Genomic DNA, 26543 nt, shown 5'->3' on the forward strand with positions numbered 1-26543 from the left:
AAACAATAGAAGAAATTGGACGTTCGATCACTGTTTGGATTGGATTTGTTAAAGTGTCACTCCAAATTGATATCAAACCGTTTCTTTTGTCATATTCGTCATTTCACAATATTTCTATTATTTTCTGCAGTTGACCTGATCAAAATATCCCTTTGATTATCGTCGGTTACTCCTTTGCCATCTCCATCTCCTGCCTACATGAACTAAACTTGTCGTCCGTTTATTGTTGTTGAAGGAGACGGCTGAAGACCTGAGCTCTCCCCGCCCCCGTCGCGGCGGCCGATGTCGTCCCCGCCGATGACGCGCCGCTCTTGCCGAAGACGAGCTCGGAGAGACCGTTCTATGACAACAACTGGTGCACAACCCGTCGCATCTGCCGCATCCAACCCGCCCTCCTTCCTCCTCCCTGTGGTCGTTACCAATGGCCCGCTGGGCGCGTCCATCTCATCTTGTTTAACTGAACGAAGGGGTATTTTGGGCAAGTCAAGTCCGAAAAAGGTAGAAATCCTGTAAAATGACGAATATGGAAAAACAATGGTTTGGCATTGGTTGGAAGTGACTTTTTAACGAATCCAATCCGCGGAGTGGCATTTGAGCAAAACCCTCTTTTGGCGGTGGTGGAATGTCCAATTTCTCGAAACAATACATACTCCACCTATTTTGAGTTTCACTGGGAGGAAAATGTTTTTTTAAAAAATATACTTTTTGTCACGATTTGCCAATAGAAATACCCTTTTTGACGAAATTTCACAATAATCCGTGCAACAATGTAATCCATTATTTTTTAAAAAAAAACAACCCACTAGATAAGGTAAACCATTTTCCATGTTGAATATTATCAAGTGATTGTATTGGTGTGTATTTTACCGCTCACCGACATCAACAAAAATTTGTAATCTTGTCAAAATACCATACTCATGGAGCATCAATCTTTTTCCACCTTTGCTCGTGGAGTAGCACCTTTTGCCATCAAAGTCTCACCTCTGCTTTATATTTGGACTAAATATCCAAATCACGAGACATAAAATCTATTACTGTGATGCTAAATAGAGTATGATGTTTTTCTGGTCAGTATTGTTTCTAGTGGATTCTTAATCTTACTTTAACTGCCTATTTTAAAAAGGTAATGGAAAGAGAAGTGAAGAAGAAGAAGAAAAAAAACTCTAAAATTAACAAACTAATAGCACTATCTTTAGGGGCCATATGGTTAATTTAGAGTTTTATACTTTTTCTAATCTCTCCGAAGATCCTACATCCATGGTGCTATCATCCCACATGCCATTCCCCATTCGCCTCATAGAATTCATCAATACATGCATGCATCTACATTTTTTTCTAGCTTTCTTTATCCAACGATCATGCAATGCTTGATCGCATGTCTCTGATTCTTGATGCTAATACAATAATCTATCAATCGTTCATACTCCATGTCATAGGGGTCGCCGGCCTTGGGATCCTTTAGAGAGCCCGTCAATCATAGCGACATTGGCTCTAAGCTCCTTGCAGGTGATGTTGAATCCGATGATGGGGAGATCATCAGGAGAAGGAGGAGGAGGAGGAGGCGACAATGTGTTAATCGATGACAATGTCCTCGACTCATTGCCATTGCCACCTCTTCCCATGCGGCCGACCCCACGATGCCGACGACATTCATCGCGGCCACAAAGGCATGTCATTGTCGAATTCTCAGGGCCATGGACACTGCAACCGTGGTCATCATCACATCTCAAGGTTCCATCATTTGAATTATATGATGAATTAATCATAATAATAAGTGCAAATCAAGTTATCAGTATGGCTTGGATTGCCAGGAGGAAGAAGAAGCAAAGGACAAAACAACAACGTTGGTTGAGGAGCTTGAGGGGAAGGCGGCCATGGCAGAGGCGAGATTGAGGCAAAAAGAGGAGGAGAATGCTGAACTGAAACGGAAGTTTGAGGGTTACCATGTTAGGTGGCTGCAACACGAGATTAGGCTCAGCTCTCTCAAGGAAACCATTGATGAACAAATGATTTCTCTACAGGTCAGCATCATAACACTATCACCAGCTACGTAATTAATCAAACCATTTTTGCAGCCATTCACGTGACAAAGTGACAATAATCTAACTAACCTCGATTGATTGTCTGAATCTCACAGGTGGCTCAAGAATGTGTAGAAAAGAGATCACGTGAAATGTTATCACTATATGACCGCCAAGAATCCTCGGAATCCTACGTGAAGATGTCTAAGGAAACATCGGCGAGGTTGGCGCACAGCTCTCGCCATTATGCGGGCATTGCTCGTGGTACATGCACGGAGTTCCGACAACAGAGCCAAGCACTCGTGGAGTCAAGGGAGCCATGGCAGCCAAGCACTCAAGGTGGGAATTCCATTGATGACCTCGAGAAGCTCAAGTCAAATTTTTGCATGTGGAAGAAGGATTACAAAGCTCGACTACGGAAAGCCATGGCCGCTGAGCTAGATTTAGAGGGAAGACATCGAAGCATATGCTGGATTTAACCACATAACGTATAATCATATATATGTGTGTGCTATTGTTTCTTGTAGTGATAAAAACTAGTGTGGTTTTACATATTTGATGTTTTTATCAAGGCATGCATTTGATATAAAGGTTGCTAAAATGCTAAGAACCTCCTATAAAGTGCAGAGTAAAAACACCAATAGAAATAAGAATGTTATGTTTCATCGCGTCAATCAAATCCCCGTACCAATTTTATGGTGCATCTATTTATTAAACAGCAAAAATCATTTGGTCTCATGGTTTAGATAAGTAAACATCTCAACGACCTTGTGTTGGAGACGGTATGAGCAAATAAAAACACCTTTAATACCCTTATGTGAGGAGGAAACTAAAAGAACTTGCTTACGCCTTGTATTTTATACTTGTTGACTTGTCAACCGAAAAGAAAGAAAACTTAAATATAGAGTTTTTTTTGTTGAGGTCAATTTTTCATATTTAACCTTTAAACCACTCATAATACATATACTACATTTTTTTGTTGAACAATTTCTCACAATATCACCGCTATTAAAGCTCGTGGTCACATGCCATGAAGGACTCAAACCAAAACCCATGATAGCAATTGACCTCCTACTACACAACTACACAAGCCAACCCAAGAGATTTGTAGTGATATCCACGTTTTTCTTGTTGCTAACCACAATTAGGGACGGTGGAGATTGTATGGACAGATCCACAATAATGTCCCTTCTTCCTTTTTCACCTCAAACCAACATCTGATTATGCCATCTTTTACTGTGCTCACAAACATGAGATCCCTTTCCCTAATTGGTGACAACCCTGATGCAGCCAAGGCAAAAGTTGGAGGAGATTTGGTGGCACACTGGCACTGGTACTCAACTCAAGATCAATCCAACTTTTTTTGACATCATAAGTTTTATGGATGAAATCACTTGCCTTTGCAACAAGATTTGGATGCATGTCATGCTGTGGTTCGATGTTGAACGGCCGTGTGCTTCAAAGCGGGAACGAAGACCACTGTAGGTGAGGGAGAAAGTTGAGGGATGGTGAGATGAGAGGGACAGCCATAGGTTATGAGAGGGACAGCCTTCTATTGTACATGCTCTTATACAAAATTGTCCTATAAACAATTTACGGTGCAGTTGTTCAACCACTGATGTATATATATAGTGGTGTAGCAGCTGTAGAATCGCATGGGTGCATCATCAGACCAAAGGTCAGGGTTAATTTTCAGTCTCAGAATCTGTCAATCAACATATTAGCTGGACAAATCCTGTAAAAACTAACCTTTATTGAAAGGAACAGCATGATTTGACAGCCATGGAGACGCATGTAGTAACCCCTTTTTCCCGGCGTGGCTGTGTACCATCCGCTGCCAATCAGAAAAAAAAAAGGAAAATATATGCTTGCTTTTCTCTATATTATCCGTCCCAGCTAGTACATCTACACGGTTATTAGAAAGTTCGCTCAAAATTAGCAGCAGTGAGGATATTATAAAAAGGTTTATTGTTTATTAACCCACTATCAAAACCAAATGCCATTTCAATTTGGTGCCTAATTATTTTTGCCCTGGCTTAACTTGGATAAACTAAGCAGGCAGTGAACGGAAGGCACTAAAAAGGGTCAAAAAGATTCATGCGTACCCCCCCGAGGGCAAATGTCCCATTTTTGAATCGGATCAAACTTCTAGTGTGAAACTTTATACACATAAACTTTATATAGATAAAATTTATATATATGAACTTCAATATCTAAATCAAACTTGGTTCCATTTTATACAAAGAAACATTCCACATTGAAACCTTATATACATAAGGTTTTCCTAAAATAGTATTTCTACACACAGAAGACACATCTAATTTCGACATGGCTCCAATTTCAACATCAAAACTTTATTTCTAATCAAACATTTTCTTTACATAGAACATTTTTACATATAAGCTGTGTTTAGATCTAAAGTTTGGATCTAAATTTCAGTCATTTTCCATCACATCAACCTATCATATACACACAACTTTTCAGTCATATCATCTCCAATTTCAAACAAAATTTAAACTTTGCGCTGAACTAAACACAAAACACAGCCATAGAAACATGAACCGCGCACACACATGTGCCGTGCGGAACACGCTTGCATATTTACCACGTCCCGCGTAAATGTTTGCATGCTACACCTCATAACACACACAATGTTTGCATGCACCGTTCCCGCGCAAATGTCCACGCATAACACCCAGCGCGCACATTTGCGTGCACCATTCCCGCGTAAATGTTTAAACGTTCGCGCATTACACTACACACTGTACACACATTTGCATATACCGCGCGAATGTCCCTTCATAAACACCCAAAAAAAAGGTGTGAAAACAAAAGGAGAAAAAAACCACGAGGAGGAGGAAAAATGGGAGGAAGGTGGAGAGGGCCAGCGTGTGAAAAGGGCTCGGCACCGTGCCGGCGACCCGGGCCAAAAAAGGCCCGGGTGATGCGAATGTGCGGTGCGGTGCGGTGCGGTGAGCCAGAAGTAGACCGGCGCACCGAGGCTGGGCTGGTAGTACACTACACTGGTGAACCCGTACGAGCCGCGTGTATTTAGCGAGCGGCAGTAGCACGGTGGAGACGGCACACGCACCGCTTCGCCCCGCCGAAGAGACGGACGCCTCCACACGTCTCTTCCTCTTCCTTGATACTGAGAGAGAGAGAGAGAGGAGGAGGAGGAGGACCAGCCATCCACCCGCGCGGCCGCGGCGAATCCATCCAATCCGCGTCGATGCGGCGGCGGCGGCGGTAGCGGGGAGGGGGTGGAAATGGTGGGGGATCAGGAGGGGAGGCGGCAGCGGCGGCGGGGGTGGGGGGAGGAGGAGGAGGACCGCATCTCGGACCTCCCCGACGCGCTGCGGCTCCAGATTCTGAGCCTCCTGCCGCTCAAGTCGGCAATCCGGACGGGGGCCCTCTCGTCGCGGTGGCGGGGGTTGTGGGAGCAGCGGTGGCCCGACCCGTCGTCGCTCGACGTGCGGCTGCCATCGGGGGGAGGAGCCGCGTCGGCGTCGGTGGCGGCGCTGCGGGCCGAGCACCTCGCAGGCATCGACCGGCGCGGGAGGCGGCGGATGGACCTCTTCTCGCTCGCCTTCCACGCGGGGCAGCTCGCGCCCCCCGAGCTGAAGCGGTTCATCGAGTACGCGGCGGCGTGCGACGTGGAGGAGGTGCGGCTGCGGCTCGACGGCGGCGGCGGGCGTGGGGCGAGAGGGGGCACGCGGCGGCCCGGCGCGCTCGCCGTGCACTTCCCCATCGGGAGCAAGCTCCTCGCGCGGCTGTCGGTGCGGGGGCTCCACCTCACGGCGTCCGCCAACGCGATGGTCGCCACGCTCGAGGTGATCCATTTCCACTCCGTCTCCCTCACCGACGCCGCGCTGCGGCGGGTGGTCTCCGCCTGCCCGCGCCTCCGCGAGCTCGAGCTCCGGTACTGCCGACACCTCCGCCGTATCGATTTCACCGTCGGGGCCTCCAATCTCAAGAGCCTCACCGTCGTCGACTGCTCCCGCGCCACGGAGCTGCGCGTGCCATCGGCGCCCCTCCTCCGGTCGTTCCGGTTCAGCGGCGCGTTCCTCTGCAGCAACATTTTCGGTAGCACCGCGGATTGTGTCGAGCATCTCTACCTCTGCTCCGGCGGGCCGGAGACAGGTTTGCCGCGCACCAACTTGCCGTCGGCAGTCCCCCGCCTGTCAAACCTCACCGTACTCACCCTATGCAGCATTGCTCTCCAGGTCTGCCCAAGTATCTATGCCGTCTTTGGTTGCGTTTCATTTTGTTGCTTTTGTGCTTATACTTGCACGCCTTGTAGTATGTCTCTGCTTCAGTAGCCACCCCCAACGTGGAGAAGAGCTTGAACAGCTTGAGAGAGCTCCAGCTGCTCATGTTCGGAATGGCCAACTCCAACCTCGCAGATATCTATAGCTTCCTCAAGGCCTGCCGTTGTCCTCAGTTGGAGAGGCTCTTCGTGCAGGTTGTTATTTCTAGGCAAAATGCATTTTGTTGCTAGTTTACTTATAGGTGTGTGCCATTTATGTACTTAACATATTGTGTTCAACATTGCAGCTCCCAACAAACACTTATGATTCGTTCACGACGAATTATTTGGAGGTAGCAGAGGAAGAACCGCCTGAAGGCGGATTAGAAAACCTTCGGTTGGTCAAGATGACAAACTTCAAGGGTTATCGCAATGAACTACGACTGGTGGATTTCCTGCTGAGGAAAGCTAGCCGTCTTAACAAACTGTTCCTGATTGCTCCCAAGGAGGTTCACCCACAAGGCCTCCGAAAGGTCCACTCGGAGGCACTGCCCCATTTTCTCAAGACAGATGTATTGCATCTTGAAAGAGCTTCAGCAATCGCCCAGATAATTTTTGATGAGTCTGTTAGTCCTCAGATACTACCCTTGCATTCGGAGGTCTTTGTCAGAGTTTAGCTGAAATAAGCAATTGCACCGTAGTTTAATTGCTGCTCCTTAATTATTACCATTATAGCTTTTAGGCAACAGACATGAAAAAGATCTGCAAGCATACAAAGTTTGGTATAATATATTTGCAATTTATGTTTTGAAATGTCTGGGTAAGATGGTTGAAATTTGTGGTATTCCAGTCCTCTTATGATCCTCGTGTTCTGGCAAGATGATTGAAACTATAGTTTGGTATAACATAATTGCAATTTGTGTTTTCAAATGCCTGAATTTTCCTTGTCCAAAATCCCCTCAAGAGTTAGCTTATTTAAAATTTGCTTTTGGCATGCCATCTAGCTAAAACATACACCAATGTGTGTTATGAACATAACTGTGTGTTATGTGGTACCAATTATCTGTAAGATACCATTTATAAAAATGATTTACCCTGGAGGTGGACTGGTATGTTTTGCACTCTAAAATTGGTGAGCTATTCTGTTGCCTGATCTTCATGACACATGTAAAAAAATACATTAGAGAAGAAATGAACACGGAGAAAGTGTCTTACCGATTATAAATTTGGACAAACTACAGAAGTTATGGACATCAATGTAGCATATTCAATTGTTCGTGAACGTGAAAAATATGGTTTGAACTTAGATAGGACAGGTGGCACGGATGACAGAACACGTGTTTCTACATTCAACTAATGTGAATTGATATGGGCTATGTGTTCTTTTTCCCACTCCTTGGACTGTATGTCACGAATTAAGTTACCTGTGCAACCTTAAGAGTGGTTTTCATTAGCGGTCCTCAGAGAATCCTGGTCTTGTATAATGTGTCTTATACATCTTTCAGCATGCCTTTCTTGCCTGTGAAACTGTGCGTATATCTTGTTTAAGTTGGTAATGCACGAAAGTTCCCAAGGAGTTTCTTAAGAAACAAATACTTTCTTAAAATTCGTATTCTGTGTATATTCTTGACTTATGTTCATCAATAGCAAACATATTTCAGTATAGAAGCTGAAAAAAAAGTGGCGCAGATGTACTCAAATAGGAATGTAAATTTGAATGAACTCTTGCTCTTCACTCTTTATTCACTATAGAGGTTCTTTAGTCAGTTGGACTCCAGTTTTTTATACTTCATGCAAATATATACTAGTATAAGCTTGTTTGATGATTTCTAGCATCTATGCTCATTTGGTGCTTGGAATAGAGGGAGTCCTGTACTGATGTTTATGCATTTCTATTTTGTGTGGTGGTTGCTTGCTTCCTGCTGTTATGAAATGCATCTGAGTTCTGAAGGAGTTGGTTTGATTCTTCTTTCTCTCCCTTCCTTTTCTTTCTTTCTTTCTTTCTTTTTAATTATTTTAAATGGATGGAATGCTTTCTAAATTCCAACCAATGTATTTAGTTTTCTGATCTACATTTATTTTAAGTCAGTGTGACAAAGTTACGATGAAAGATAGCTTTGTGTCGGCTTTGTATGGAAGCTGAATTACTTGTGGTGTTGGTGGGAGCCAGTTTTACTCGATACTAGCAACATTGACTTTTCATGCAATCATATATCTGAGAAGGGCACTGATGAAACATATGGTGGTAAGTTAAGTCATATGGAAGCGCTATATAACTCATGCTCAAAATGTGGTGTTGGGACTCTTATACCTGCTTTTTATTTGGGGCTAGTATCATGGCCTCTTAGTTCTGTTAAATACTTGAATGTTTGGGTCATTTGGATGCTGAGGGATGAGATCAATTGATGAACAGTTCTTAGCTAGCTTTGTTTCTTGGCTTTGCAGTGTTGGAGGAGGCATGACTGAATGAACCATTTCATGCTGATGATTTCCTGATGTAAGCTCACACTGCCCCTAAGAAGGTGGTATTACCCTTGGTCTGTTGGGTTAGCTGGGGGGACCTGGGTGGAGCATCTTTATGAAATTTCTTATGTGCTCCTTATATGAACTGAAAGTCATATCACCTTTTATTGTTTTGCATTTGCACCTTATAATGCCAGTGTGCCACATAGAACTATTGAGCCACACAGCATTGTGATTTGTGGAATGATATGGGTAATGTTGATAAAGGTATCCATTATGCTACAACCTATTTTATGCATTTTTATGTTGAAAAGCACTGTTACTAATGTGTTTGTATTTTGCTATATTTTGAACCCTTTAGGATATGAACCTTACATACATGTCTATTGAATAACACTTTCCTTGCCCCGCAAAAAAAAGAATAACGTTAACTTTTCTTGGGCTTAGTGATTTCTAAGCTTTATGGGATTCACACTTTCTCTGTCGTGTGTTTCTGTAGTAGTACTTGCATTTTTCTACCTACTGGTTCACAGGCGTTTAAAGGCTGGTCAACAAACAGTAACATACCATGACAAGAATAACTAGGCTATTGGTATTTAGTTGTGAGATAATTTTCTGTAAATATATGCATTTTCATTTTTTTTTGTCAAATCCTTCTCTTTGCCTTCCTAGGTTATGGATATTTAGATAATTTTCCATTTTGATGTCAAATCCTTCTCTTTGCCTGACACATTCAAAGATGACTTTATTTGATGACTTTTTCATGCTTACATAGCTACTTATGATTGTTCTCCAAAGCACAGTAAAATATCGTTACATCCAGAACAAATTTGATATGCCATGTCATAATTTCTGCAAGTTAATCCATACTTCTGCTTTATATTAATATAGATTCTTGGGTTTTTATCAGAAGTTGAAAGCAACGTTGAGAATTCCACCGTTTAATGTTCAATGCCTATTGACTCAAGGGGTTGTACACTACACTACACTAGAAGCACCTGTACAGATCCGATTGTGGCTGGGAGGACCAAGGAGATTTAGTTGTTTGGTAACCTATTGCACACAAATACTCACTTTAAAATCCTAATACTTTTGGGGTGATTTGTGTTTAATTAGACATTTTCATGCAAACCTAATCATTTCTTGAGAAATAATTTATGGTAGCACCTCCATTGATAAAATTTACCGTTGGTGATTTCTCAATACTTGAGAAATAATCTATATATTCTTTTATTTTAGTCTGCAATCTATCTAAAATTAACTTTTCAAAGATACATGAGCTACATATATCCTCTACTAACAGTGCCACCTTGCAAAAAAATCAGGAAGGAGGAGCAGCTTACAAGATCTCAAGGAATGTGATTGGTTACTTGGAACGCCTTCACATATGTCGGTGAGGAAATGAAGGGATGTCCTACTTTTTGTGATCTATGGTGGCATGGTGGGCCTACTGTGATTGCCCCTGTAGCAGAGGTACATGATTTTATTATTGAAGGTCTCCCACAACTTTAAGTTATTCAGTCTGCATGTTATGTTGAATATGTTAGGTACATATTTACATATGACAACCCCTATTTTCAATACTAGCTACAATTCTTTTTCAAGATGGCTACTAACTTGATTAAGAAAGACTGGGTAAAGAATTTCCTGTTACAAGTGTATACCCAGCCTCGTTAATATTTCTTATATAAACTGAAGTCAGCCTTTGCCAATTAGAATAACATCTTAGTAGAACACTATACTACCTCTGTTCTTGAGCAATAGACAATTTGACCATTCCATGTAGAACAAGGCAACAAATTTTGTGACCAATTTGCCCTTGGCAATTGTTAGGAGATGGTATTAAAAAAAAGAATAAATGGGAGGTGGGGGGAAAGGAATGGATCCAAAATAGAAGTATCTAGAGGTTTTCTCTATGGTGGAAGATTGATTTAGACCCACAAGTGTAGCCATGGGAAAGTAGGGGCAAAATTGGATTTTACCAATGAAAGTATGGTGGTGACAAATATTCTGAAACAAATGATTTGGTCAAATTGCCAGTTATTCAAGAACGGATGGAGTATTATTTGCCTCTGATAAATTCTTTTCTTATATCACTCATTTTGTTCAGTTAATTTAATTACATAATTTTAATAATAAGCTAGTATTACTTCATGCTAATTTTGGGCTTTGAGCTTTATAGGGTACTTTGTAACAGATGAGTTGTTCTGGAACAGTAGATGACTAATTAGCCATTAGAAACCAATGGTTTGGTTTGGCAGTCAACATGTACATACTAGACCAATTCCCTGGACCTTTTGCCCTAAAATAATATGATGACCATTGACTATATACATGGTAATACCAGCACCCTGTCCTTTTGGCCTTTTATACAAGGAGCTGAATGCATTTTTGGTCTTTTACTCCATAGTTCGATATTTTTCTGATGGTACTTCCCTGGTGTCAAAGCAAAGCCTGCAGAGGAAGCACAATTCTTATTCTGTATGATAATGATCAACTGCGATGAACTCATCAAACATCAGTTGGGGAAACTTATTCGAGGCTGTTGTTTGGGCTGCTGGTCTTGGAATCACCTCTTTTTTTGGATTTCATTCATATAAATGCCTTGTTGGTGATCATATATCATATATGGCTCATCAAGACATGAATTGGGAAAGGTTTGTTGCCCAACAGCTCAGGTGGTTTCTACAGTTCTATTTCCAGTCTTCCATGAGTATTTTCATTGTTCCATACGTCTATACTACTGACCTGTAATAAATATAATAATAAATAACCAATTATATGTCTGGTACATACATATGAATGCTCTCTCAACGTCTCTTAAATATTTGTGTCCTTTGCAGTACCTTGCTTTTCTTTTGTCCTTCCATTTTTCACTGTATTGTTTGCCTAGTATACCTGCCTTTTCATTTCTCCTCCCATTTCACTGTACCATTTACTTTATGATGAATGGTATGTGCACATCTTATTTAAATCAGTGTACAGCATACGTGCTACTGTGCTAGTGGTGGTCTATGTTGAAAGTTGAGACTACTTTTTAGTATTTGTATTCCTTGATGTCGAGCTATGTTGCTACAGGGACTACAGGATCAAGTTATTTGAAGTGGCGATTTAGAGCCATAATAATAATAATAATTAGTCCCCTCTCTTCCAGAAAGTGGTGCGGGCAGGTGGACATGTCTGGGTAGTGTTCACAATTCCCTTAAAAGGTGGGCTACAAAATCATGGGGAAACTTGTAAATTAAAAAGGCACAAGCAATTAGCCAATTACTGGTAGTCTTTGAGTCCTATTGGTGCTCTTCTCTTTCTTCACTTGGTGACCAGTTTTTGTATTTTATTTACCTTGCTCTTCAAAGGCTCAAAGCTACCAGGTTTCAGCATGAAGGAGATGTATGTTACTTCCAAGTTCATCCATATTATTTTGGGGGTTTAATTTTTAAGTAGTGGCAGCTGGAGAAGGATTTTACAAAGACGACTGGGTATATCTTGTTATCCCATATTGGGTTCTTCCGGGAGCAAAACTGCAAAAGCACTGTATTGCTGATTGGATGGCCCCCATTACAATCCGTATGACCTTTTAATATCTGATTCTGGAGGTAGCTGAGAGTAATAACCTTTGAGTATCTAGGAGCAGCACTAGCACGTACACTGCACGCTGCAAATTATTATACTAAAATGAAATGCATTTTCTAGGTATAAACATACTTCTATAAAATAATATAGCTGCAATTTTCTCCTATGGATTTCCTTTGTATGGAGAGGATGCACCTTTACTTGTTCTTTATTTACTTACTACCTCTGTCCTACTTAGACTTCAATTTTTTCTTATGAATCTAGACAAATATTTGTCTAGATGCATATATATCTAGAAATAAAGTGTGGTCTCAAGCTCCTAGTTTTTTTTTAATTTGTTCTACAGGGTTAGCGACGACAGTATGTCTAGCTTATCCAATCCTGAATTTAGGAGGGTACATCAGTAGTACATCACATGGGAGGTGGTGTGCCACTGGGATAATTAGGTACCACCCGTACTGGTCAGTGGTCGTACAGTCTCTACTACTCCAGCATGCTGGTCCATTTTCCCTGCTCAATGCTCACACCAACCAATTAGCTCTTTTCCAGCACGTGCACTTGCTCTTATCTTAGCTCTCCGTACCGTATCTAATCTCTTTGTAACTACCTTTATAAATGAATGCAGTACACAGCTAAACCTGCTGGATACAGACGAGCAGAGGGCAGCATGGGGAGAGTCTGAAACAGGTCCAGTACCTCAGGTCCTAACATGTGATAAACTTCTTTCACACCCTCTTATCATTTCACATTTGCATTTTACAGCCTATTACTGTTATGCATTGTTCACTTGAACTGTGAAAGGACTGGTCATTGGGCCATGGCTTGATGCAAACATTAATCTTTCCTTTAATACTTCCATTCCAAGTTGCTTTTGTCATGCATATTTTTGGGGTCTGTAGGTCCACCATGCAGTAGCGCTCAGATTCTGCATCATAGATGACCCCATTATACAGTGTTTCTTTCAATGCAAGTTTGTATGGTACTACTGCAATCTGAAAAAAAAGGGAAAAGAAAAAGAACTGTTTGTTTGGTGCCAGCCAGCTTTTTTTCCATAGGACAAAACAAAGAAGGGAAAAGGTAAATTGAATATTAATATTTTACTAAATAAAGGCATTTATGGAAGAGTTGATGTTTGCACATATCACAATGAGAAGCAGTTTATATATGATTATCAGGTGTAATCAACCCTACCGAGGTTTATATTAAGGATATGCTTCACACCCCAGCACTCCACCCACCTATCCCACTAAATCTAACCCACTTCGGTGCAGCAAAAGATGCCTCGAGCCTGTGGCAGGCAGAGCAGTGCAAAATTCCAATCGAAGAAACCAAAAGGAGGCAGCAAAAAGACAGATCAAATGGATTCACCAACTGATCCATTCATCTGGCCAGGCCAGCTGGGCTTTGCATATACATTGCAGACCACTAGAGCTATAAGAACCTTATCATTATCATTTACTAAACAGAAAAACTACTATCTGCATATCTTCAATTCCATGTCTCCAACTCCAAGAACCAGTTTTGATCCCAACAGGAGTGCAGGAATGGAGGTAGCAGAATGCAGTGAGAAGCTGCAAATTTTAAAGGCATCGGCTTCAGCATCAATGGCTTATTCGATTGTTCAGTTCCCAGTCAAGTGGCAATCCATCAAGTACAAGCTTCAGCAACTCTGTTCCAACCTGAATGCGCCAGGAGACGACGGCAGCTGCAACGAAAATGTGATTCTTGTTCAGTTTCTTCAGACGGCTACAGCAACAGTAAGTCATATTCAAGCTATTGCTTCTCAATGCAGCGATGAATCTTACAATGGTGGAAGGCTTCGTCTGAGGAGTGATTTGGACAGCATCAGCTCCAAGCTTGATATCCACCTGAAGGACCTCAAGGAGATGGTTTCCTCCAGAATTTCTGTGCGTTCTCAAGCTGTCATCGCAACGAGGCCTGCCATTGGTGCAAGCCTAAGCAACAAGAGGTTCTACATCAATGATCTCTTCTTGAGGGTGAGGATTGGGGATTTGGCTCAAAGAAAACAAGCCCTGGTCACCATTGGAGAGCTCCTATCTGAAGATATCGAGTATGTCAAGATTGTAGCTCTTGACATTGATAATAGCATCACTCTCCTGATCAGCTTTCTTGAATCAGGGGATGCATGCATTCAAGAACAGGCTGCAAGAATTGTCTCCCTTATTGCAGGCTATGATTCTTACAGAGGAATGCTTGTGAAAGCAGGTGTGGTTGCTCCACTTGTCCAGTTACTGGATAGTCCAAGCTGCACCAGCACTACTGTTTCATCAAGGGAGAGAGCAGCTCATGCATTGAGGGAGCTGACGAGCAACTCCGACAACGTCTGGGCCGTCTGCGCACAAGGCGGTGTCACCGTGCTCCTGATCGTCTGCGCCAATGTCGATAGCAGGGGCAAGCTGGTCAGCTCCGCTTTCGCGGTGCTGAAGAACCTGAGCAGGGTGGAGGAGGTGAAGATGTTCATGGTGGAACAAGGTGCAGTTATGGAGTTGGTGAAGCTGTCCCGACAAAAGGAGGAAGAACGCAAAGTTGGATCAGTTGAGCTGCTCCATTACATGGCCTTGGCTGATGCCAATGTCAGACAAGCAGCAATCAGCATGGGGATGATCCAATCACTCACTCAGCTGATGAACCCTGATCTTCCATACTCATCCAAAGCCAGGGAGGTTGCTCTCTCAGCCATTGCATTCTTCTGCCTCCCTTCCAAAGCTCTGACAGATGATCTCATCAGCTCCAATTTTCTTAGCTGGCTTCAAACCTATCTCAACAATGTTGACTATGCTGTCCTGGAATGCACCCTCAACATTCTGGTACGGCTAACGAGGATCTCCGAGGAATACAGCAAGATGGTTGGCAGGGCAGGGTTCATGACTGCCCTGGTAAGCTCACTTGGAGCCAAATCTTGTCAGGTCAGGGAGATGGCAGCACAAGTACTCTGCAACCTACTGTTGCTTCACTCTAACCGTGTAGTTTTCATCCAAGATGGTGATAATCTGAACCGGCTGCTGCAGTCGCTTGAGCACGGTGACGGCAAGACGATGGCGAAGGATTTGGCCATTTCTTGCCTCGTGTCGTTGGCAGAGACCAGTGCTGGAAGGAAGAAGATCATATCGTCTCAACATTTTGTCAGCTTGAAAGGACTCGCAGACTCCGGTGACCTTCCTGCCAAGAAGATCGTGAAGAAACTCTGTGCTAACAAGTTGCAAAGCATTCTTACGAGAATCCGGATCACATGACTTCCTTCTCGCGTTTACCTGATCGCTCTTCAGTTTTGAACCACAGAATTCATTGATTCAGCTTTTGCTACCCTGCGTGGCTGCGTGCTGTTCATAGTTCCTCTTTGCCTGTTACATTCTTGTTCAGTCCTCACTACTCATCCCTACAATTCTTTTGTACTATCCATGAAATTCTTTTGTGTAGATCGCACGGCCTATAATCAATCAATCGTTTGTTTGTCACATCCAACTTATGATTTTTGAAGCTTTCTGTAGTGTTTCATACTTTATTGCCCCCAATTCTTAGGTGCACAAAATTGAACACAAGTCGTTATGCCTTACTGCTATAAAGCCACATTCAATTCATGACCAGGTGATTTTACAAAACCAAACTAAAATATAACACAAGCTAGTGTTCCTTGGTACAAATAAATAAGAACTAAACGAAATTTCATCTTCTTTGCAGCATCCAGCAAAGATGCTAACTTGTAAACTTGCTAAGAATGGAAATCATTTTTTCTGGTTGACCTTGAAACCAAGGAGACGTCCCTACGATTTAGGGCGCTCGCGCTCGCCATGCACCCACCATTGCCGTCGCGCCGTTCGCCGAGGCCTCCCCTCTCTTAAGTACTCCTCTCTCTCTTCTCTTCCTCCATTGATTCCCTCCTCCGCGCAGCTCGCGGCTTCGATCGATCGATCGACCGATCTCCCACGTCGCCGCCGTTCGATCGATCCGCCGCCGCCGCCGCCGCCGGCCGGCCGGGCAAGATGCCGGGGGCCGTGATCGTGCACCACCACACGCGGTACAAGACGTACCCCGGCGAGGTCACCGGCTTCGTCTTCTTCTGCTGCCTCATCGCCTCCGTCGGCGGCTGCATCTTCGGCTACGACATCGGCCTCACCGGTACACGCAACCTCACCGGCCGCCGCCGCCGCCGCCGCCATTACATACGATTCTTCTTGGTTGTGGTTGACTGATCACGTCCATGGCAGCCGGGTTGACGTCGACGGAGTCGTTCTTGGCGATGTTCTTCCCGGTGATCTTCGAGCAGCAGCAGGAGCGGGTGATCACGAACCAGTACTGCAAGTTCGACAGCCAGGTGCTGACGCTGTTCGGCTCGTCGCTCTTCCTCTCCGCCATGGTCGCCGGCATCTTCGCCTCCCCGATGTCCCGCGCCTTCGGCCGCAAGTGGACCCTCTTCGTCGCCGCCGTCGCCTACCTCATCGGCGCCATCCTCGGCGCCATCTCCTTCAACTTCATCGTTCTCCTCACCGGCCGCCTCCTCCTCGGCGTCGGCGTCGGCGTCTGCATCCACGTACGTTGTCATGTGACATCGATCACCTGCATACCATAACACTCATTATTATTTGTATGTGAATTAAATAATTATATTTATTTAAATAAAACAATAACATAAGTTGAAATGATATAAATCTATAGATAAGCATGTAAGATTAAATTTAATCTACAATTAGAAAAAAAAAGAGTAAAATCAAACAGTGAATAGTACATTGTAATTGTAATGTACAACCCATAAAAATTTGTTAATTTTATTATTGAATTTTAACTTACATGTTTCTATAGTGTCTTATATCATTATAATCTATCTTATCAAACTTTTTGAAAATTTTATATAACCATTTAAACCGCATGTATACAGCTAAGGTGTAGAAAATACTCAAAATTATATATCAGTTGTTGATCGATCGCCGGTGATTGGCCTGCAGGCGTCACCGCTGTACATATCGGAGATGGCGCCGGCGCAGCAGCGGGGGATGCTGAACATACTGTTCCAGCTGATGATCACGGTGGGGATCCTGTCGGCGAGCCTGACAACGTACTGGACGTCGAAGATCGCCGGCGGGTGGGGGTGGCGCGTGGGGCTGGCGTTCGGGACGGTGCCGGCGGCGGTGATCGCGCTGGGGTCGCTGGCCATCCCGGACACGCCGGTGTCGCTCATCGCGCGCGGCGAGGGCGAGGCGGCGCGCGCGACGCTGGCCAAGATCCGCGGCGTCGACGACGTGCGCGCCGAGTTCGAGGACCTGACGACGGCGAGCGAGGAGAGCAAGGCGGTGGCGCACCCGTGGCGGGAGCTCTTCTTCGGCGGCAGGTACAAGCCGCAGCTCGCGTTCGCGGTGCTCATCCCCTTCTTCCAGCAGCTCACCGGCATCAACGTCATCATGTTCTACGCCCCCGTCCTCTTCAAGACCGTCGGCTTCCGCCAGGACGCCTCCCTCGTCTCCTCCGTCATCACCGGCCTCGTCAACGTCTTCTCCACCTTCGTCGCCGTCATGACCGCCGACAAGGTCGGCCGCCGCGCCCTCTTCCTCCAAGGTGGCACCCAAATGATCATCTCCCAGGCAAGCAAGCAACCACCCATTTCATCAAACACCTTGACTGCAAAACCAAAGATTTAATTTATTCAGCAAGCACTCACCCATTTCATCAAACACCTTGTCTGCAAAACCAAAGATTTAATTTATTAACAATCTTGTTTGATTTCTTTGCAGATCTTGGTGGGAACATTCATCGGATTACAGTTCGGGGTGAGCGGGACGGGGGCGATGTCGGAGCAGTACGCGATGTGCATCGTTCTGTTCGTGTGCGTGTACGTGGCCGGGTTCGCGTGGTCGTGGGGGCCGATGGGGTGGCTGATCCCGAGCGAGGTGTACCCGCTGGCGGTGAGGTCGGCGGCGCAGAGCGTGACGGTGGCGGTGAACATGTTCTTCACGGCGTTCATCAGCCAGATCTTCCTCACCCTCCTCTGCCACCTCCGCTTCGGCCTCTTCTACTTCTTCGGCGCCTGGGTCCTCCTCATGACCGTCTTCATCGCCACCCTCCTCCCGGAGACCAAGTGCGTGCCGCTCGAAGAGGTGGCGCACGTCTGGAGGAAGCACTGGTTCTGGCGCAAGTTCATCGTCGACTCCCCCGACCGCGGCGGCGCCGAGATGAGGAAGAGGATAGCCCTAGAGATGAGCTAGAGTTCTCTACTAATATACTGACGTGCAAAGCTTTTACGCGTTCGCGAAAAAGAGAAGAGAATAAAAGCTTAGCTAACATGAACAATGTTGATTGATTGATCTATCATTTCAGTTAAGCTAATTGATTAATTGCCTGATTATGATAGAAGAATACACATACTCTCTTCATCAAAAAGCTCATCATAGTATTTGGATAGGACATAATCTATAATGAATTTGGACAGGCGGCCTATCTAGATTATGTTGTATCTAGATACTAGGTTGGGTTTTTTTTACAGATGGAGTACTTTTCATAGCTAGGGGTGCAGCATGGGTTCACTCATTGATTAGTTGGTAATTAAACTTGTTGCCGATTCTGATGTTGTTTGTACTACTGGTATGTACTCTCTCTATCTTAAAAAAAAAGGCAAACCCTGAGTTTCCGTGTCCAGCATTTGGCCGTCCGTCTTATTTGAAAAAATTATGAAAAAAATAAAAAGGTAAGTCACGCATAAAGTATTAATCATGTTTTATCATCTAACAACAATGAAAATACTAATCATAAAAAAATTTCATATAAGACGGACAGTCAAACATTGGACACGGAAACTTAGGGTTTGTCTTTTTTTATTTTTTTGACAGAGGGAGTAGGACTGATCATAGCATGTCGTTGTAAGTGTACCATTTTGTTTGTTGTTTTCCATGTAAGTTTGTCACTTTGATGTCAGCTTGTTTTAATTTGTAAATGAAGAATTGATGACAAGTTTGTTTTCCTTGGGGCTTTGGTCCATAAATCAGTACTCTCAATTGAGCTTGTCCGCAGTTTATTGATGACAAGTTTATTTTCCCATGGAGACCTTGTCTGGCCCAATTTTCTCAGCCCATAATTTCTATTGGATGATTAATTTAGCTGTAAGAATAAAGAATAGATTTAAATTAAAAATATATATAAATAATTACAAAAATGTTGCTTTTTCACACTGCAATTTTTCCCATGGAGACCTTGTCTGGCCCAATTTTCTCAGCCCATAATTTCTATTGGATGATTAATTTAGCTGTAAGAATAAAGAATATATTTAAATTAAAAAAATATAGAAATAATTACAAAAATGTTGCTTTTTCACACTGCAAATATTGGACCTAAATTAATTCGATTTTGCTATATCTCACTCGAAAGATTTTTTCTTATCTCTCACTCGATTTTCTCACTCAAATTTACAGTGCATTTTCTTGTAAGTTATAGTGTAATTTATGAAACTTACAATGTAACTTTTATAAGTTACACTGTAATTTTTGAATCTTCGCATGTAAATTTTAAATTTTGTATTGGATTTGGTCTTTTTCTTGAGGATATGGTAATTTAGTGTCCATTATAGTGTTTCTTAATTGCTTTTTGCTTTTATTATATCTATCGGATTTTAATCCAAAGATTAAAAATATGTGTGATACGATTATAAAAATCTTTCGAAAGATGTATAGGTACTCCCAAATTAATTTATTTAAGTATAGTCAGGCCTTTTCTTTTCTTTTACTTTTTTTTTGGTGCTTTTCATTGTTTCTGTGGGCTTTGGCCTCTCAGAGTAGGAGATGGTGAGATGAGATATTGCCTCCATGATTCGTTATGTAGCTGTTCCTGCTATCACAAATCGGCCCAAGCCCAAGATATTTACCATCCCCGCCTTTTCGCTTTTGCTTAGCCCCTTTTCCCTTTTGCAAGTAAAAATCTGCCACAAATAACAGGGCCGAAAAAATCCGACTGTAAAAGAAGAAAAAAAAGGGTTTGCATATGCTCGAGGTATAATAAGGAGCACATATGTCCATCGCAAACACAACTGTGCGTAAATCAGCTCACTGGTAGGCATGTTTGTAGCTGATGCAGGATGAATTATTATAAGTGAAACTGAGTTTATAATAATTATTTCAAGACATAGCTGAGTAAATTAAATATTTAACCGTATACATTTCTTTTCACAAAAATTACCGATGAAGAAAGTTTTTACAAAAATCAACATATACTCTCTTCATTCAGATTTAGGACTAGATTCGTTTATTAGATCTAGTATTAGGTTCATTTATTTTCATTCAGATTTAGGACTAGATTTGTTTATTAGATCTAGTATTAGATTCGTTTACTTTAGAATGGAGGAGTACTAATGATGAACCCTGAGTTCCTCTCGACACTCAAGGCTGTTGTTGGCCCGATCTTTCGGTGAGTTGATGAAAACTACGATTTGGAAGAAACGTTGACGACCCGACTACAACCGTACAAGACGTTGCGTTGCGCCTTAGCGATCGATACACCTCTCCGTGAGTTGTTGATCTTGCCGGTGCAAATCAACCTTATTCCTACAAGCAAATCGAAGAAACAAGCAAGAACAAGATAAAAGCAATCTGAATTGCAAATAGGAGTTAAATACGAATGATAAGTTGGGGTTCCGAAGAACAAGCAGACGGACGGTCTATCCGACACGCGCGCTGCAAGCAAGTAGCAATGGCTAAACTTTAATCTAACAAAACCCGAGAAACCCTGAAGGGGTAACTAGCTATATATAGGGGTGGGAGGACGACCTAGGGGTGCCTAGGGTCGTGCTCCACCAGCTTAGGGCGCACCCCACATGGGCCCCACCTGGGCCGGGGTCCCAAATGAAGTTACAAGCCCATAGGCCCATTATAGGTGATGCAACACCTTGTTCCTGTGATTCTGGCCACACGAGATAGAATTCAGAGAAGAGGCTGGATCCGTTAGAAAGAGGGCTCCGAGAGCTTTCCATCAAGTACTCACGGGCCGAAAACGGAGGTCGTATGCAGATTCGGTGGCCGTTTGAAGTCAGCAGTGTAGTAGGTGGCCGAATCGGATTCCAGCACTTGGAGTACTTGATCTCGATATCTTCTTGTTCATCCATGATGTGAGCAATGGTTGCATCCGTGGTAGCCATGGTCACATCCATGGTAGCCATGGTCACATCAACTAATGTACCGTTTAGAAGCCTAGAATCGTCCGTGTCTGCGGTTATTTGTGATTCTGTGAATCTTAGCAACCAAACAAAAATTACCCAAAATTAAAAGTGGCAGTCTTACACGATCTGATCATTACTTGCCCCAAACTCAAGGCAAAAGTTTACAAGGTAGTAGTACATGATTGATGATACATAAGTTTTGCTCCATAAAAAAAGGACCGATTAGAACGCATGTGATTTTCACGAGGAAAACCACTTGATTCGTATGTACAGAAAAACGGTGGAAACCCCTGTAGACTGACCCGGCAAACAAGCATCATCAGTGCATGGATACTGGACCAAAAACACCATAAGAAATTAAAGAGAACGGAGCAAGCGAGCAATCAGCCAGCTAGTACTAGTACATATATATTGTACAGCCGTGATCTGGTCGGAGATGAGACGATGACCCGCCGGCGGCGGCCGGCCGGCGCGGCGGAGGCCCATCGATCGATCACTTGGGCCCCCAAAGCAGCAGGTGCATCACCTTGTCCGCCTTGCCGCCGCCGTCCGCCGCGCGCCGCCCCGCCGTTGCCGCCGGCGTGGCCGCGGCCGCGGCCGCGCGGGGTACCCGCAGCTGCTGGCCGGCGTCGCGCGCCAGCGCACGCAGCGTCGCCGGGAGCTCCCACCTGCTCTCGCGCCCGCTGCTCATGGCGAATCAACCACCGCTTTCTCCTTGGCCCTTCTTGCTATGCTATCTAGCTCGTGCTGCTCATCCTCAGTCCGGTCTCTTCTCTCTCCCAGCCACCTCACCTAGCCTCTTATACTGCCACTGCACTACTCCTGGTCATGAGTCACACACAATTTTACATTTTAGCCTTTTATGAACATTTATTTTATAAATAGATCTTTAAAAAAAACTTAATCTTTCCATCCAGAAATATAATATGGTACTGAATATGACACATTCCAGCATCATGACGAGTTTGGACAGATATCTTACAACTAAAATATATCCAATACTACCTTCATTCTAAAATGTAGCTATTTCTAGCACAGTACTTTGTCCCAAAATGAAGCTATTTTTCTACCTACCTTCCCCTCTCAACCAATCACAACCATTCTTTTTCACCTACTTTCTCTTTTCAACCAATCACACACCTTCTTCAATTATTCTCACATACTTTCTTAATACCCGTGCTAACCTCAAAAATACTTACATTTTGGGACGGAGGAAGTATGATACAAGATTGCTATATCATGTAACAGATGAAATATTCTGTCACCGAGCTACAGGTTTGAATATAACAATCTAAAGATGAGATACTAGTACTATATAGTTAGAATAGACTCCTTTCCGCTCTCTCGGAGAGACTCATAGCTCTAGTTCTACATTTTTATAATATGTAACGAAGAGATTAAGTCCTTGGTTAGTTTGGGAAAAATTTTAGATTTGGTTGGTATATTGGATATACGGACACATATTTAAAGTATGAAACATAGTTTAATAATAAAACAAATTACAGATTTCGTCAGAAAACTGCGAGATGAATTCTTTAAGTCTAATTAATTCATCATTAGCAAATATTTACTGTAGCACCACATTGTCAAATCATGGCGCAATTAGGTTTAAAAGATTCGTCTCGTAATTTACACGTAAACTGTGTAATTGGTTAGTTTTTATCCACATTTAATAATTCATGCATATATCTAAATATTCAATGTGATGGGTGAAATTTTTTGTTTTGAGAGCTAAAAAGGGCCTAAGTTTTTTAAGGATTTATTTATAAAATATGTTTTCAGAAAATGGCTAGTGTGAAAAGCCCAGTCCTGAGTCACCTCCTGCAAACTGCAATCAACAGGGGCAATAATAGTCAGCAATAAATATCAGCCACCATGATTGATGAACCCCTCCAAAATCGAGTGGCCGAGAGATACCCAAAGACGGGATTTTTATCCCGCACCCAACGCCTCGGCGCGGGATCACCACGCGCTTGGCGATCAGTGCGTACAGCGATCGCGATCGCCGGTGCGCGCGGGGGTGTATAATTTTCCACGGCGGCGAGGGGAGGGGAGGGGAGGTCGTGGATGCGGCGAGGCGGGCGGTCGGTGTCGGGAAAGGGGCGTGGAGTAATGCGCGTGTTTGAAAAACGGGGTCTCTCGACCAATCCGGAATGAACCAGTGGTTGGATTTGGGCTCGTTCTTCCGGTAAAGGGCATGTTAAGAGAAGTTTTTAACCAGCTGCAGGTTCTCTCGGATTCTTTAGCTATCCCAAATAGTCCGCATTATTATTTGGATTCAGATTCTGGTAATATATAATTGTAAAATCTAAAAAAATAAAATAGAAACTGTATTAAGCTGAAAAACCAAGTTTCTTCAGGTTATAAGAAGCTGACTATCAAACTAAGCTGGCTATCAAACAGTAGATTTAAGCTCCCTGAACAGGGTTTTTGTTGTGGTAGGGTTTTTGTTCCATTGTTTGTTATATGTCACATAAATAGTTAGAAAAATAACAAGTTAGATTCATACAAGATATATCCGTTTAAATTCAACTTCTATAAGTTATAATAAAAAAACACAAATATAATTGTGAATTTACGTTAACTCGTTTGAATTTAATATGTTCTTTTAGTTATAACTTGAAGAAGTGAAATTTAAAATTGCATTTTGTGAGACGATATATCCCATATTAATTTATTTTATAATTTTTTTCTTAAATTTTTCAGTGTCCATTTTGATGAGATACAATAAACAAGCAGATGTTTGGAGTAGGGGTGGACATTCGGTCTGACCGAAAATTTCGGTCTCGGTCTTTGGTCTTTAAAAAGTAAAGATCAAATTTCAATGCAAAAATATCAGGACCGACAAATTCAGTCTCGGTCTCGGTCCTGACCCAAATTCAACAACACTTTCATATACGCAAAGAAGCAATGGAAATTTTCAATACAAAAATCACAGAAAAAATGTAAGCACTTATGAGTAAATACTCTTATTAGGTTGTATGCCTAGAAGAAGTAGGATGCGAAAAATAGAGTTTAATCCTATTGAACATAGTGATTGTATGTTACATTTATACTTTTTTTTTTGTTAATTCAGTCTTTTTGGTCTATTCGGTGAGACTAACCGAATTGACCAAATAAAATTCGGTTTTTCACTTTCTAGGATTGAATTTTTCGGTCTCGGTCTTTTTGGTTCGGTCTTTTTCTGACCACCGCTACTTGGAGGATGAAAATCCATCTCCCGACACAAGTCCCAGCCAGGACGCACTAAGCACTGGAAACAGCTGTGGGAGCTGGAGTACCTTGTAGTCTCGTCCTTTGCTCTATGCCTGCGGTGACAATGTGAGGCTATGAGCAGTAAGCTGGTGTAAATAATTGAGTTAGACAAGTCAATAGAAATTAGTAGAATTAAGTAGTAGGAGTAATGGTATGTATGCTTCCGGTCATAAGGATTTAACTTGTAAGATAAAGGCTAATCAAACTTTTCGTAAGATCTTGACCATTAGTATTGCCGTAAACCTACTATACTTACAAACTTTTTAAAACATATAATTGTTGTTTATAGTGTTTGACAAAATGTCATCCTAAACGTCAAAGCAACAACTTGTTTATTTGGTTGACAAAACAGTCTAAATGCCCTTCAAAACTTTGACCGAGGGTGCATGTAGCCTCTTTTCTGGATAAATTAACAGGATCTGCTTATATGTAGGAGAGTTCACTGGCCTGTTAGAGCCAATGTGCTTGAGATTGTTGATGTGCTCCGTATTGAAGAAGTGGTTTCGGATGGTCCAAAATGTAACAAAGAAAAACTTATCTAATCCAAATTAAAAAGACTGAGTAAATAATAGTTCAAAATAAAATTTTAAAAATAAAAGATGATCCAAAGTGTAATTCGCTAAAAAGAAGAAGAAATCAAGAGGAGAAGAAGAAAAGTACGTATAAGAACCGCCAAACCTGGATGCATATCACTACCATTCAGGTAATACCGCCTTCCTAACCTATATGTGTGTAAGTACGTACGTGCGTAAAAGAAAAGTAGAGAAACGCTCAAGGGTTTTCCGACTAGTTTCACAAGGTGGTGGACTAGACGACCTAGATTCGAAGCCTTACCCATTCTAATTATTTGACATTATGTCCTTCCCTAATATTCGACCTGAGTTCAAAGCCTCACATCTTCTAATTATTTGATATTATTAGGTCCTTCTATAATATTCGACCTGGGTTCAAAGCCTCGCTCATTCTAACTATTTAATATTAGGTTCTTCCGTAATATTCGTGATTTTTAAAAAGAATAGTACGTTTTGAAGAAGAAGAAGAAGAGAGTAGTACTTAGGAACCACCAACGATCCCCTCCTATTCGTCCCTAGACTTCTCTCCTCTTTTTTCTCTCTATTTATTTTTAAAAAGTCTCCTCTCCTTTTTATGGTGTAGTTGGCTCAGCAATAACCATAGCTGCTAAACTACAAATTTAATTTCTAATTTATTTCAATAATTGTATTTCTCATGATTAAATCAATAATTTAAGATTATGAAAAACAGAAAATGAACCAACACTATAGCTGTGTGTACATCATCCAATTAGTCTAAAAAATTCAAGATAACTTTGCCAGAGTAGACGGCTAAATTACCACAATTCAGGACACATGTATGTTTTGAAAAAAAATAGCTTGTAGATCTAATAATTAGAGAAATTTTATAACTTCTAAGGGAAAAAAACAAATATTAACCATTGGTTTTCACTTAAACCGGTGGACCTATAGTTACCACTAGATTATGTATCTAGGAAACAACCGGCTAATCCCACCTTCTTAATCCCAATCCTGTACGTAAGTACATATTTATGCGTGTAAAAGAAAAGTACATACTTACGAAGTACTGCCAAACCCCATTCCCGTGCAATTCGTTCCGTTTGACTCCCCTGCTTTCTATACGGCATAGTTGGCTAGTCGGCTATTTTCTCGAGTAAGTATCTTCTTGAGTAGGTAAGAAATAGCCAACTTTGCCATATAGATAGGAAGGGAGTCAAAGCGAGCGAATTATTTGCATTGGCACGGACTATGGATAAAGGCGTCGCGGGGTACACAAGGACGACGACGAACAAAAACGGATT

General features: G+C 42.6%; 3 protein-coding genes, 1 long non-coding RNA gene and 1 other non-coding gene across 9 annotated transcripts; 4 read left to right on the forward strand and 1 right to left on the reverse strand.

The window, feature by feature from the left end:
* Nucleotides 1-1221: 1221 nt before the first annotated feature.
* Nucleotides 1222-2642, forward strand: LOC4328376 (uncharacterized). The gene is made up of 3 exons (XR_010739118.1): nucleotides 1222-1731; nucleotides 1812-2021; nucleotides 2138-2642. It is a non-coding gene; the product is annotated as an uncharacterized protein (transcript).
* A 2459-nt stretch (nucleotides 2643-5101) lies between these two features.
* On the forward strand, nucleotides 5102-7080 carry LOC4328377 (F-box protein At2g39490). Its single transcript, XM_015770192.3, has 3 exons — nucleotides 5102-6244; nucleotides 6322-6483; nucleotides 6576-7080. Exons 1-3 carry the CDS (start codon nucleotides 5288-5290, stop codon nucleotides 6942-6944), a joined length of 1488 nt encoding a protein of 495 aa, XP_015625678.1. The 5' UTR covers nucleotides 5102-5287; the 3' UTR covers nucleotides 6945-7080.
* A 792-nt stretch (nucleotides 7081-7872) lies between these two features.
* Nucleotides 7873-15786, forward strand: LOC107277885 (vacuolar protein 8). Of its 5 annotated transcripts, XM_066307730.1 has the most exons (4): nucleotides 7873-9778; nucleotides 10056-12764; nucleotides 12929-13004; nucleotides 13838-15786. In XM_066307730.1, exon 4 carries the CDS (start codon nucleotides 13848-13850, stop codon nucleotides 15555-15557), a length of 1710 nt encoding a protein of 569 aa, XP_066163827.1. In that variant the 5' UTR covers nucleotides 7873-9778; nucleotides 10056-12764; nucleotides 12929-13004; nucleotides 13838-13847; the 3' UTR covers nucleotides 15558-15786. The 5 variants fall into 5 exon arrangements, with proteins under 5 accessions (XP_066163827.1, XP_066163828.1, XP_066163826.1 ...); XM_066307731.1 differs by having other exon boundaries at nucleotides 10056-14021; nucleotides 14096-15786; XM_066307729.1 differs by having other exon boundaries at nucleotides 10056-13004.
* Nucleotides 15787-15814: 28 nt separating this feature from the next.
* On the forward strand, nucleotides 15815-18663 carry LOC4328379 (sugar transport protein MST8-like). Its single transcript, XM_015770190.2, has 4 exons — nucleotides 15815-16440; nucleotides 16530-16852; nucleotides 17265-17897; nucleotides 18048-18663. Exons 1-4 carry the CDS (start codon nucleotides 16305-16307, stop codon nucleotides 18516-18518), a joined length of 1563 nt encoding a protein of 520 aa, XP_015625676.1. The 5' UTR covers nucleotides 15815-16304; the 3' UTR covers nucleotides 18519-18663.
* A 2893-nt stretch (nucleotides 18664-21556) lies between these two features.
* On the reverse strand, nucleotides 21557-22999 carry LOC9267475 (uncharacterized). The gene is made up of 2 exons (XR_001543438.3): nucleotides 22654-22999; nucleotides 21557-22276 (listed from the first exon to the last, which is right to left on the reverse strand). It is a non-coding gene; the product is annotated as an uncharacterized lncRNA (long non-coding RNA).
* Nucleotides 23000-26543: the final 3544 nt, after the last annotated feature.

Source organism: Oryza sativa, chromosome 2 (assembly GCF_034140825.1).
Source record: "Oryza sativa Japonica Group chromosome 2, ASM3414082v1".
NCBI classification, from domain to species: Eukaryota; Viridiplantae; Streptophyta; class Magnoliopsida; order Poales; family Poaceae; genus Oryza; species Oryza sativa.